Consider the following 12,602-nt stretch of genomic DNA (forward strand, 5'->3'; position numbering starts at 1 on the left):
ACCCCGTGCTGGCGGGGGCTGTCAGCAGGAACAGCTCCGCGGGCTGGGACACAGCCTCCGGGCTTGCGTGGCGCCCACCCGCCCAGGGCTTCCCTCCAGGCTTCCTTGCCGCCCCCCGGACACCCCACCCGGCCCGCCCGGCCCGCGAGTGAGCGCGGCGGGGTCGCTCCGCGCGCAGGCGCTCCGAGCCGCGCCTGCCCCGTACCGCGCACGGCGGGGAGGACGGCCGGGCCCGCCCCCTGCGCCCGCCGGGCCGCGCTCGCCGCTGTCCCCGCCCGCCTCCGCCTCCAGCTCCGCCCGGGCCCTGGGAGCGGCGGCAACTTCCCCTCAAGTCCGCCCAGCGGCGGGGGAACGATGCGAGCCAGCTGAGCGCGGCCCGAGAGGGGCGGGCGCGCCGAGAACGGGCAGCGTCGGCAGCAGCGGCAGCAGCCCCGCCGCCGTATTCTGAGTAGCCCGGCAGCCGCCCGCCTCAGCCCCCCGCCCTCCCCCGGTCGGGGCGGGAGCCTCCGCGGCCGTCCCATGTCCCGCAAGGCCAGCGATAATGTGGAGTATACGCTGCGGAGCCTGAGCAACCTGATGGGCGAGAAGCGGCGGCGGCAGGCGGACGGGTCCGCCGGCTCGGGTGCGGCGGCGGGCGAGCGGAGCCTCATCGCCGCCGAGTCCTGTTCCAGCCTCAACAGCGCGGCGTCGGGCGGCGATCTGGAACGGGCGGCGCGGCGCCAGTTCCAGCAGGACGAGACCCCCGGCTTCGTCTACGTGGTGTCGGTCTTCTCCGCCCTGGGGGGCTTCCTCTTCGGCTACGACACTGGCGTGGTGTCGGGGGCGCTGCTCCTCCTCAAGAGGGAGCTCAACCTGGACGCGCTCTGGCAGGAGCTGCTGGTCTCCGGCACGGTGGGCGCCGCCGCCCTGTCCGCCCTGGCCGGCGGCGTCCTGAACGGGCTGTGTGGCCGGCGGCCCTGCATCCTGCTGGCCAGCGGCCTCTTCACGGCGGGGTCCGGCGTGCTGGCCGCCGCCCGCGACAAGGAGACGCTGCTGGCGGGACGCGTGGTGGTGGGGCTGGGCATCGGTGAGTGCCGCGCCGCCCCGCCGKGCTCCGTCCCCCGCCGGACCCGGCTCTCGCCCGGCGGGGACAGCGCTCCCCCGGGGCAGGTTTAATCGAGCCGGGAATCGCCCGTCCCCCAGCTCCCGCAGCCCCTTGCGGTGAGGCAGAAGGCGAACTGGCCCCGGGGTGTGCAGGGTTGGGGAGCTGGCGAGGGGAACGCTTGGCTGAGCGAGGTCCGAGGCGGGGTCCCATGGCCATCGCAGCTCGGTGTGCAAGGGGACGGTCTGTGTGCTTCCCCTCTTTGATTTTACTTACAGGTGGTGTAGGCTTGCCCCGTTGCTGGGAAAGTTGTCTGTTTCTGTACGAGGAGAATGGTCTCACATCCTTTCTGCAGTTTCGTCTTAAGGGTGGTCTGTCAATGTCAACAGCACACACCGCAGGCTTTGCATTTGAGGGGGTTCTGAGAAGTCAGGGGGCGAGGAGATCACGCCTGTCTTTCTGAACTGTAAATGCCTCTCTGCTGGTTCCCCTCATAGCTTTACTTGGGCAATAAAGGAATGCCTCTGGTACGAAATGAGATAGTAACCTCTTGATCTAAGTAAGTTAAGGTTTAAGTTTGGAAGACTTTGGATTTCATTAATGACGCCCTGATMGTGAATTGCTGCTCTTTGTTTGCCATTATGTAGGGGTTGCAAGCTGTGGGTTCTCATAAAACTTTATAGTTGTCYCAAAGAACTTGCAGTGATGATGACTGTTTCATGTAACCTATGAGAATGGTTTCTGTGTGATTATATCCTAAATATCCCCCAAATTTTGGTACTTCTACAGCTTCTGGCAGTAATCTGAATTATACTGATCATCCTAAGATRGGCTATATGAGGTTAATCAAAATCCTTGGACAGTAGTAGGTATCATTTTGTAACCCTTTCTATCTAAAAGCACAAGGACAAATTGAGAACTAAACTTGTTTTCTTCTGTGTAGCAAAGTATGTTTCTTAGCCATTGGATAATTTTTTGAGTCTTCAGGCTGGTTATAGACACACTTGCTCTGATGCAAATTGTGGCCTTATTAAGAAAGAAAAGTTAGTGAGTCATAATAAGGGCTGTCAGAAATAAAATCGACTCCATCCATGAAAGGGCTCATGCTGGTTTTCCTGTATAGGAACATCCTTGGGTTGCAGTTGTCCTACCCCAAGTTGTATAGTTCTTTTAAAATTTTTTTAAAAAATTCTACCTCTCTGCATGTTTTTTGTTTAATCAGGACTTCAGACTGCAGAATGTTGATTACATTGGTCATGAAGTTCAGGAGACAAAACTGAATTTGACTATGAGGTCACACACATAACAGGAATTTTGATGGCAATATATAGTACTTATATTTAGTGGTAGATACTAAAAATATCGAATCTGATGTCTTTTTCTGTTTATAAATCTTGTCATGTTCCTTGACCGTAACTGGTTACAATGACAACTTCAGGGGGTGTAGAGAAATGTGTGTTTTCTGTAGAGAGATACATAGACACGTTGGAATTGTCTTGCAGTGGTSCAAATAAATGATACTTGAATTGTTGGAGAGATATGAGACTTGGGACTTAATATAATCAATATTCACAGAAATGAAAACTAGGAGCCCTAGATCCCTGGATCCTAGTGCTCTGGAGAGGGCAATCTCTCTTTGGCTCTGTGCGCATCAGGGACAGAGGTAGTGCTTCTGCTGAGACTCTGGAGAGCTGAAGTAAGAAATGAGAAATGTTCTGAGGATTTTGGAGCACAAAGACACTAGTTTATGTTTTAAAAACGTTATCTTTTAAAAAAATCACAGATTGCTCTTTATGTGATGTAACTTAGAGTCAGAAACAAAGTTTTACCTCAGATTTCTGTGACTGAAGCATGACAAGAGACTCCAGGAGTTGCAGAGTTCAATCCTAACATGGTTTATTTTACAAAAGAAAAAAACACTGATTCAAAACTATTCTCATATAGCAAACTGCGACAGTCTCTACATTAAATCCCCCACCAGAGGGAGCCTGGATAATTTCATGAAGGAATTAGAAATTGGTGGAGCTTTTTTTCTTCCTTTTCATCTCTTGGAGACTTCTGGCTATCATTTTACTGCTGTGCATAGTGAACCAGAATGACCTAATGTTGGTGTAAAAAAGTTTTCAGTAATGTGATACTTCAGTGATAGTACAAACTGCTAAAATGTGAGGGTGCAGTGGTATAGTGTTATGAATGCTTTCCTACCTGAAAACCAGTAAAAATTTAACTGTGTATAATTTTATAAATTTTTGAGGTTTCTTTCCTATAGCTCTCTGCAAATTGCCCATCAAGACATCTACTCCAGATGTATGTGTTTGCTTGCATTTACTAAATGAATTACTGTCTTATGAGCAGTACTGTGGTGCTGTAAAAGCAGATATGGTGATGTTCCTTCTGCCCTTGCTGGTACAGGGTGGATCAGTGTTAATTTTGTCTGGGGAAAATGGCTCTTTTTCTTGTGACTGTGATTTATAAAGGAATAGTTAAACTCTGRAGGATGAAAACCACAGGATATATGCTGAAATGAGGAATATCTCTCATTTGTCTGTCTTGTTCATTTCTTATCATATTCCTTAGAGCTGTTTTGAAATGGAAAAGCTCTCCCTTTCTCTACAACCATTACAGAAAGAGATGTTTCTGGAAATKAAGACTTTCTTTCAAGGACAAGYTAAATCCTCTTTTATTATAAATGTTGAAAAGATTTTTGTGGTGGAAACAGTTATATTCCTTTTCCCTCTCTCCTCTCCTTGGTGTAAATACAAAATATAGGGAATGCATGAAAAGGGACAACATGTTCAACATGAGCTTAGACTATCCTTAGATCTTTTCAGATCTGAATTTCTAAATAYGTAGTTCATGACAGTTCTAAGCTAAATGGCTTAAGAACAAGGTTATGGTCATTATTGCCTCCCACCTGCCCATTCCTGAGCAGTTCTGGTGTCCCTGACTCTTCAGGAATTTGTCTGAGCCATATGTAAGGAATGCAGTATTTGGACAGATAATRCAATACTGCAAATGTGGGCAAAATCCAAGCATTTAGGAAACTGRATTGCATGTGCTTGGTAACACTTTGTGTGAGCTCAGCTAAGAAAAAAAGTCATTAGTACTAAGTATGTTTGGACCTTTGGCTTCTGATAATGGTGAAGGCCTCAGCCTGTTGTCTTGTGTTGGATGCTGTAGTTTGTGTGCTTGACAGGAAAGCTGAGTCCTTCACTTGGCTCATCCTTGGTCTGTCCCAAAGCCTGAGGCCAGCCAGAACTGAAACACCGAAGCAAGAACCAGGCATGACTGGAGACAAGAGTTATTTCTACTGAAATAACTGCTGTCTTGAGAAGGAAGGTGAAGAGTGAGAAGAGTCATCACTGGGACTAAACATAGTGGAGACTAGAAAGAATCATAATAAACAACCATGCTTGCAAAATCACTTCTTTCTTAGGCTGTAATCAGTCCATTGTCCTAATTTGCCTGAACCCATTGGCCAKGGTTTGCCAACAGCTCACCCGTCTGCAGTGAGAGTAGTTAGTCCTTGTGTTGTCTGAGGATGCTGAAGGTTTTAAGCCTGCAGCTGATGTAGGGGGCTGTTGGTGTGGTGCTTCAGGTAGTGAGCTGTTCAGGTCACTTTTTCAAGAACACTTAYATACTGCCTGTGGAAGAAAAGCAGTTTGAGCAGTGTTCAGGAAGAGATGGCATTAAGCCTGCTCCTYCAGAACTGGTCTCTGTCGTGATGTGCACATCATTAGCTGGATAATTAGATACTCCTGTCCTGTTTGGCATGCAGAATAAATGGTGCTCAGTTAATGATCAGCTTTTCAGGGTTTTTTTTTTCTTGCTGAATCTGTGGCTTAGGCATTACTAAAYGTACACATTACCCAAACTCTCATAAAAGCAGGGTTACTACAGTATGTACACATTACTTAGTCTGYGGTGTAATTGTAACCTGCCTGGTTAGGTGCCTTATTTTCTTCTTGACCTCTGTCTTTCATACATGAGGTATCTCCACAATATGCAGCTACAATGTGAGCCTACTGTTCAGTGCTTGTTTTGTGCTCAAAATGTCTGTAGTATTTTTTTAAAAGACTATATTTGAATCTGACATATGTAGTGCTCCTGGTAGCATCTTTTGACTACATATGTAGGTCATTTTCTGAGCAGAGGAAACATGGTTGTACACAGAATTAGCAGGAGTGAAAAGCGCTGGCATATGGTCATGGCTCCCCTGGTGGGATTGGCTCCGACTGACATGAGCAAATGACAAAAATAACCGAATTTATCCAAAGGACTTGCATCATGTAGTACAAACTCTCTATTATATTTGCAGTGGTTAGATAAAGTTCTGCCATGTCATTTGCACTACCAGATATGCTATGGAAATACTGGAAAATAACTGGTATGACATATTGTCTATGAAAGATGAGGGTATGTGTGCTGGTTTTATTACTTCCTTTTTTTTTTTTTTTTTTTTTTTTTTTTTTTTGTAATACTAATGAGTTTTTTTCAGGTGATGTGTATTTGTATCTTGGAAAACCAGATTAATCTTCCTCCCCAACCCAACATGAAAAGCTCTAAAGCTTCAGTCTGTTTTTATAATTGAGTGTCCACCAGGTTTTTTTTTAAAGGCGTTTACACCTTGGTACATTTTGAAGTCACCCTCAACATCCAAATATATAGTGCTGCTTCTGACAGATGCTTGTAATTTTCAGTCCAGAGGTTCACAGGCTATTTTTTCCTCTGGAGACAGTGGTTTGTTAGTATAAGCTTGCAGTAGGGATGGAGGGGAATGGAGAGACAATTTTCTGGGTTGTTGCAATTGACTCTTATGCTGTCACTGCCCAGAGATGGTCACCCAGGTTTCCAGGATCTAAAGCCACTGTCATAACTCTGTGTGCTCAGGGTTGAATCTCTGTATCTTAAGAGCTTAATCTGTTCCTGTGTAAAAACATCTGGAAGGATACATTAGCTTCTGACTGGAGTGGAAATCTTTCAGGGTACCAGGATTAATTTAAGATGAAAAACTGTATCTTTTGAAATCCTCTAATTTTGTGTGCCTGGGACAGGATGCACAGTGCTATGCTTGGTTCACTGTCATGTCACCAAGCACTGACCCTTTATTGTTTTGTCTGATCAATTTGCACATTAATTTTCCTACCTTATTTAATGGCCATTTCAGAATAAAGTATTAAGTACACAGAGTTGTATCTAAGAGMATTTTTKKATTTTTGATTCTTCTGGACACTCTTTAAAGTCATAAGGGAGGAGTTTTTGCCTTTTTGTTATTTTTATCATTTTACTTAAAAATTAAATCAATTACCATAGTTCATAAACCTTGAAATTTATTTTCTGTCCTTAAAACAGAAATTTTGGGAATTTTGTRAAATAGTTTTTCATKTACTTGGTCAAACTGTTCTAGCAAAACATAATTCCTGTTGGATTTTAAGTATCTTTGTTTATTTTGGAAAAAAATAAAAACCATTTCATAGGTGACATAAAATTGAAATTATGGTCCTCTTACTCCTGATGAAAAGGCAACTTGAAGGAAGCTTGCAGTGTTTCCTTACCTTGAAAAATTCATGTGGGCWCTGTAGGTGGGCTTATTTTCAAAATGCTTTGTTTGCTACAGGAATGGGAGACCAGTGGCATCCACTTACTGTGATGTTAAAGATAGCAAATCATTCAGCTGGAACTCTGGGTCTCACCGATTTGTTGGGCTGCAATGTGCACYCCATCAGCAGAGGCACAAGGTAGGATATCTGAGGACACTTCAGGCAGCARATTCAAGGTGCTGGCTGCTGTCTTGTGCTGTGTACTGTCAGAACTCGCAGTTAATTTTTCTTCTGAGTGTACTAGTCTGTACTTTTGCATCCTGAGAAGCAAYGTRAAAAGTAAACCACTGAAAGGAGATRCTGGAAAGAAGAGGGCTTTAAAATTATAATTTTTTCCTTATCTCATTATCAGTAGACTTCAAGATTAATTATAGCAGATGTATGCTCTTAAGTGGGTTTTAATAGAATATATCCTATTTTAAAATACATTATTTGCTTTTAAAATGTATTTTAGGAATCTTAGGAATTATTRCATTCAAGTATGGTAAGCTTTTAGGTTGCAAGTCATACAGAAGTCTTGAAAATTGGTGATTTCTACTTWAGGTGGCTGGGCTCAAAATGAACATCTGTGGCTGTGCTGCATGCTGGCACCACAGAGCTATAATGGGCCTGATGGATAGCTTTGTTTGCAAAATGGTTTTATGGGTCTTCACTGGTGGATTTTCACATCTGACCTGTACAATCAGTGTTTCTGGTGTGAAGCTAGTAAAGAGCCTGGGTCTGCGCTGAGCTGCTGGAAGCCTAAAACCAGGACTGATGAAAATCAGGAGAGCAGTTCTAACTTTGGGTTTGGTGTTTTTTTTTGTTTTTTTTTTTTTTTTTTTTTTTTTTTTTTTTTTGCAATGATTATGCTTGTGAACAAGTATCAAGAGAAGCAGTTGTTAATTCTGTTGTGGAGATCTTGTGTAACACATCTCGGGTTAAGTGTGTAGTCATCTCATTACTTTAGCTAAACTTCTGTAGGTCTTTTGATGCAACTTGAATGCAGACTCTTCTGACATTATTTTGTGCATAGTAGTTGTAGAAATGAAGGTTTAAAAGCACCTTCCTGTTCTTTCCATTTCTGATCTTCCTCTGATTTGTTGTCAGGTTTAGACTGGCTTAAAGGATTTATTCAAAGCAAATGCTTATTCTGAGGGGGAATTTTTCATAGGTGGCTTCTTATTTTGGCTGTTTATATACCCAGTCACTGAATTTAGGTTTCTGAGCTCAGTCAGTCTGTCCCTTCTTCCTTCACAAGTCCTTTCCAGACGTGCTGCTGACAATGATGAAATGCCACACTGTCACCCCAGAGCCTCCCCCACATCCAGTGGGCTGTGGGTGGGCCACAACCTGCCAGTGGTGTTGGCCAATGTGCTCCCCCTCCCCCCTGGGTTTGATTTCTCATTCAGATAAATAGCAAGGGTGTCTGCCTCTTCTGCAGTTGGGGACAGACTTTTTCTTGTGTTACTTCCCTTCAAACAGCAGGTTCTTGTTTGAAGTCCCCATGTGTGCCCTAGGGATTGCTCTTTGRTTGCCTTTCTTTGGAGTTCTGCTACCATTTCGTGGCTATGTGAGCTAGTGAGCTCAGACACTGAAGCAGTTGTGTGGATTAAAAAATATGAAAGGTCTGTGTTTATTGATAAATGCAACTTATTACCTTGGGTTTGCCTTTTAGTTGTCACTCAGGGGTCTTTTCCTCCTTCTCTGGAGATGGATTTTTCCATTGTGTGTATTCAGGAGCTGCCAGCCCAGCTTCTCTGCCTGAACTTTTCTGCMACCCCCTCCTTGATTTTTCCAGTGTAATTCAGCAAGGGAGCAGTTCTCTGGAGGAGGGTTGTCCTTTGTGTCTGAAAGACTTCTTGGTTCTCATTAGAGCTGATATTTTCCAGGCCCACGAGGCACTGACCTTGGTGCTCATCCTTTGTGAGTGTTTTCCAGCAAAAAGCATAATCCACTTCTAATCCTGAGTGACAAGACAACTTCAAGGCAAAAAAAAAATACCAGGCAGTGTGGAGAGCCCCTATGATACCTGATGCTTTTAGCACATGGGCTTACAGACACTGCCAGGCTGAACAGTCTTCAGGGAGAAGTGAGGATTCCCTGGAAGGCAATTGCTTCAAGCCTTAATTCTAGAACTTTCTGGTCTCCTGAGCACTGTGTATTTGGGAAGGTCTGAGTTCCACAAGTTTCGTCTCAACTGGGAGCATCGAGGAGCTCGCTWATCTAATGAACAGCCAGCTGCATGCTCAGTTGTCTCTGAGGCAGGAGTGAAGTGGCTGTCARTCTCCAGATGATAGACACAAAACCAGGAGATGCCAGAAATGGTGGAGCACCTGCTGTGCAAACAAAAACGTCTATCTAAAATTAGAGTCACCTTGCAATCACCCATATTTTCATAGTCTAGACAAAATTAAATAGCTTTAGGAACTTCTACCATAAGTGGGAGCCCTATGGCAAGAGTTTTCAAACCTTTTCCCAGAAGTGAGAGTTTCTGCAGGCTGACCTGCAGAAAAAAGAAGCAGCAGCCCTTTTGTTTCCCTTTTCATTTGTTTAGGAGCCTCACTCCCTTGCAAGGAAAGCAGAACCAGTAATTGTGGTTTAAACATGTCTGTGCATATGATCACTTTGGAAAAATATTGTTTTCCAGCAGCTGACAGTATTATGTATATCTTTGTGTTTAGCCACAGCTCTTCTGCTTTGCTGCCTTTCTCTGGGAGTACAGGGGAATGTGTTCTAAATTGGAAAGAGCAGAAGAGCCTGCCTGGGGTCACWCAGCTTGCATTGCCCATGCTATGGGGTGTGTGGTCTTGTAAATAGGGAATGTGTTCTGGTGAGTGCTGCTCTGAGGGATATCTACTGAATTGATTGCTGGCATGTGACAGTGGAAGAAGGCTTTTAATTTCTGGTTGCTCATAAGAAATTCTGTCCTGTTCCTTCTCCTAATTACTTGTTCTCTGCTAGAACAGCATGGAAACTCTACAGAAGACTTGGCCAATCTCCCTTTCTTGGAAGCATTGGATAGTTCTCTGGGAATGTTTTTGTAGTTTTAGCACTCCTACTCTTGATTCATCAGATAAGAACTTGGAACTCAGGCCTACTTGCAGGCACCAATAGTTTGAATTTTAAATCCATCTTGAACTGACCACACCCCTAATAAATGTGTAGATGTAGAAGTTTTATATTGGGTTGTTCTTTCCTTCAAGTTGACAGTCATAACATAAAGGTGACCTTAGTGTCATTAAATGGCTTCATATTGTTAGGGCTAGTACATTGCTGTTAGAGCAGTGCCGTAAGCTATTAATTGCATTTATTCTATTAGAAAAGTTCCGTATTGGTAGTATCTGAAAACTATAGCAATTGTTTTGTTTCATATCCTTCTCTGAGYTGCCTTCTGCGGCCCAGTCAAATCTTACTTGTGCACTCTCTCATTTCCAAGGGCGAGAGATGAGCAGATCTAGAAGTACTCCTCCTTTTCCCTAGTGCAGTACCAGAGCAGAGCTGCTGTGCCCAGAGGAGCGGGAAGGGAGCACTTGTGCCATCCTGTTCTCATGCCTTGTGTGGTTTAGCCTCCAAAGCAGGACCAGACCAGCCATGGTAATGCTCTTGTTTGCATCTCTCTGATTTCCTCCCCTAAATTGCCATTAGTTCTTGTTCAAAACTTGTAAGTACTAGAATACTTGGTAGTTATCTGTGATTCTGTGGGGTTTTAAACTAATATTGTGAAAATTCAAATGGTATGATCAGTTAGGTTTTTTTTTTTTTACAGCTCTAGTTCTGGACCAACTTGCAGTACTTAATGTGGTGAAAATAGAGTTTTTGATTTACTCTCTCATTAGCTGCACATTCAGAAATGTATAGGCAGTCAGGATTTAATAATTTCATTAAGGAAGAGTTAGATGATCCTGATGGTGAAGACAGCTGACTTCTGAGCATGCAATTTTTTCTCATGCTCTTGTAGCATAGGCTTCGCATTCCAGCTCTAAGAATTGTAAACATTCCAATCGCAAAAATGATCAGGGATTATGAAAGGGAAAAAATAAAGCTGCTATCTTAAAGGTGCCTATAGAAAATTGGAAGCAAAATCTCTTTATTGTAGCTAATAAACATACTTAATAAATTCCTTATTAATTAGATTTTTGTAGGAAAAGTGGTAGATAACTAAATATATTATGATGAAAGCCATGACAAGGAGGCTGGAGCAACTTCAGCAGTCTAGAAAGATCACAGAATCATAGAGCCTACATGAGGTGTTGGAGACAGGGAGTATTTTTACAGCCTGTTTGAACATCTAACTGGGAAGCAGTTGGGAACAGGGAGAGCTGGGAGCTGAAGTTCTTGTATAGCTGAGGGAGGATGGTGTACCAGAATCCCAAAGCCAGATGACTCGAGTCAGAGCTAGTACTCCTTTGGCATCTACTTGTTCAACAGCTAATAGTAGGAAAGAAATACTACTTCTTTTTTGTGTGTTTAAGGTTCAGGTCAGTGTGCTCTATTTRCTGTTCCAAGTTGTATGAGGACCTACTCTGCCTACATTATTCWGAACTTACTTTTCTGCTTCTTGCTGCCTACCTAGAAAGTTTTGTTTATGAAGTTAAGGAGAGAAAAATCACAGGGACCCACCACTAAGTATTTGCTCTCTGATTTGGTCAGTTAATTTTTTAGGATTGTTAATTCTGGAGAGTGTGGAGAGGAAGGCAGCGTGGTAACGGATGCACTGGAGAACACTGAGCATGGAGGAAAGTAATGGTTAAGATGTCTGCATACAAGTGACCTTTTTTGTTTGTTCACAGGTCCTTGATTATTGGACTGTTAAGGTCAGTAGTAGCTATGTCAGCACAGGAATGGGGAATCTGCCTCAGGGGAAAAGGTAAGTCTGGTTTTATTCACTATGGAGTTAAGCTAAGCCTTTTGGTAGACTCCCTGCTCCTGCWTTAATCATAGGTGCTGCTGACCTCACCAGTCCAATTCACATTGGAACAGCTTGGTATGAATGAAATCCAAAGCCACTTGGGCAATTTTAGGATCCTGAAGAAAGGGGCGGAAAATGCTAAATGTTGTACATAGGCATTCATGATGTTTTAGCCCAAAAATTCAATCACTGTGAGAATATTTTGAGCTAGTACTTGGGTCTGGTTTTGTGCAGTATGTTGTTCTTGGGTAGAAGGAGAAATAAAGCACAGATCCTTTCTCTTGTAATGATTGACTGGCATGTTCCTGGAAAAAAATCATTGGTGCATATAGCAGAAACGTGGGCACACATTGAGTAGAGCATTRCACAAATAATGTTAACTTCCCTTTAGGTGAGTGGGAATGTACTTTACTAAATTCTTTGACAATTTGGATGACAAGATACTATTTATCATAAAATGTAACATTGGGTAGGCACAATAATTGTTTGCACCTGTGTGGTCTTTGTGATTTCCTCTCTGTGCATCTTACTGTCCTGCAGGTTTAGAGCTTCACTCTGCTCCTGACCCCAGTCTGCAGGTTTGCTCGCTGGAGTACATAAAATAGTTTGACATTCAACAGCCTGTGTGCTTCTGAAAAAGCTGTTGTTTCATGGCATATTTTTTAGGTCATGCTTTGTTATTTTACCTTCTGTTGTGTCTGCTGATGGTGACTTTAGAATAAGAAGATAACTGTTTATGTTTTGGCTTTGATTCTGCCTACTCTGTCCCCACCTACTCCTTCTCTTCATTCCAAGGCTGTCTGTGGTATCAGTCTGCAGGCCTCTCTCTGATTCAAAGTTAATTGCTTTGCCTGACACCCGAGTACTATCTGGGCTATTAATCATTATCCTCTTAGATGTGGAGTGTTTCCTTGCATAGGAGGAAACAGTGCTTTGAGCTTGTTATGCAGGAATGTGGAGAAGGCTTTTTCTCATACCTCAAGACAAGTGATCCTGTTTCCTCTTTAATACCAGTTGGATCTTAAGAAGA

General features: G+C 43.7%; 1 protein-coding gene across 2 annotated transcripts in view; it reads left to right on the forward strand.

Moving 5' to 3' along the window:
• The first annotated feature begins 306 nt into the window (after nt 1-306).
• Nucleotides 307-12,602, forward strand: part of SLC2A13 (solute carrier family 2 member 13) — a 142,785-nt gene continuing 130,489 nt past the window's right edge. For both annotated transcript variants that reach the window (XM_057370047.1, XM_057370046.1), the window contains exon 1: nt 307-1,066. In XM_057370047.1, coding sequence (XP_057226030.1) covers nt 520-1,066 — 547 coding nt within the window. In that variant the 5' untranslated portion in view covers nt 307-519. The remainder of the gene's footprint in view (nt 1,067-12,602) is intronic.

Source organism: Malurus melanocephalus, unplaced genomic scaffold (genome assembly GCF_030028575.1).
Source record: "Malurus melanocephalus ecotype Western Australia unplaced genomic scaffold, MMel_1.1 scaffold_118, whole genome shotgun sequence".
In the NCBI taxonomy this organism is placed as follows: Eukaryota; Metazoa; Chordata; class Aves; order Passeriformes; family Maluridae; genus Malurus; species Malurus melanocephalus.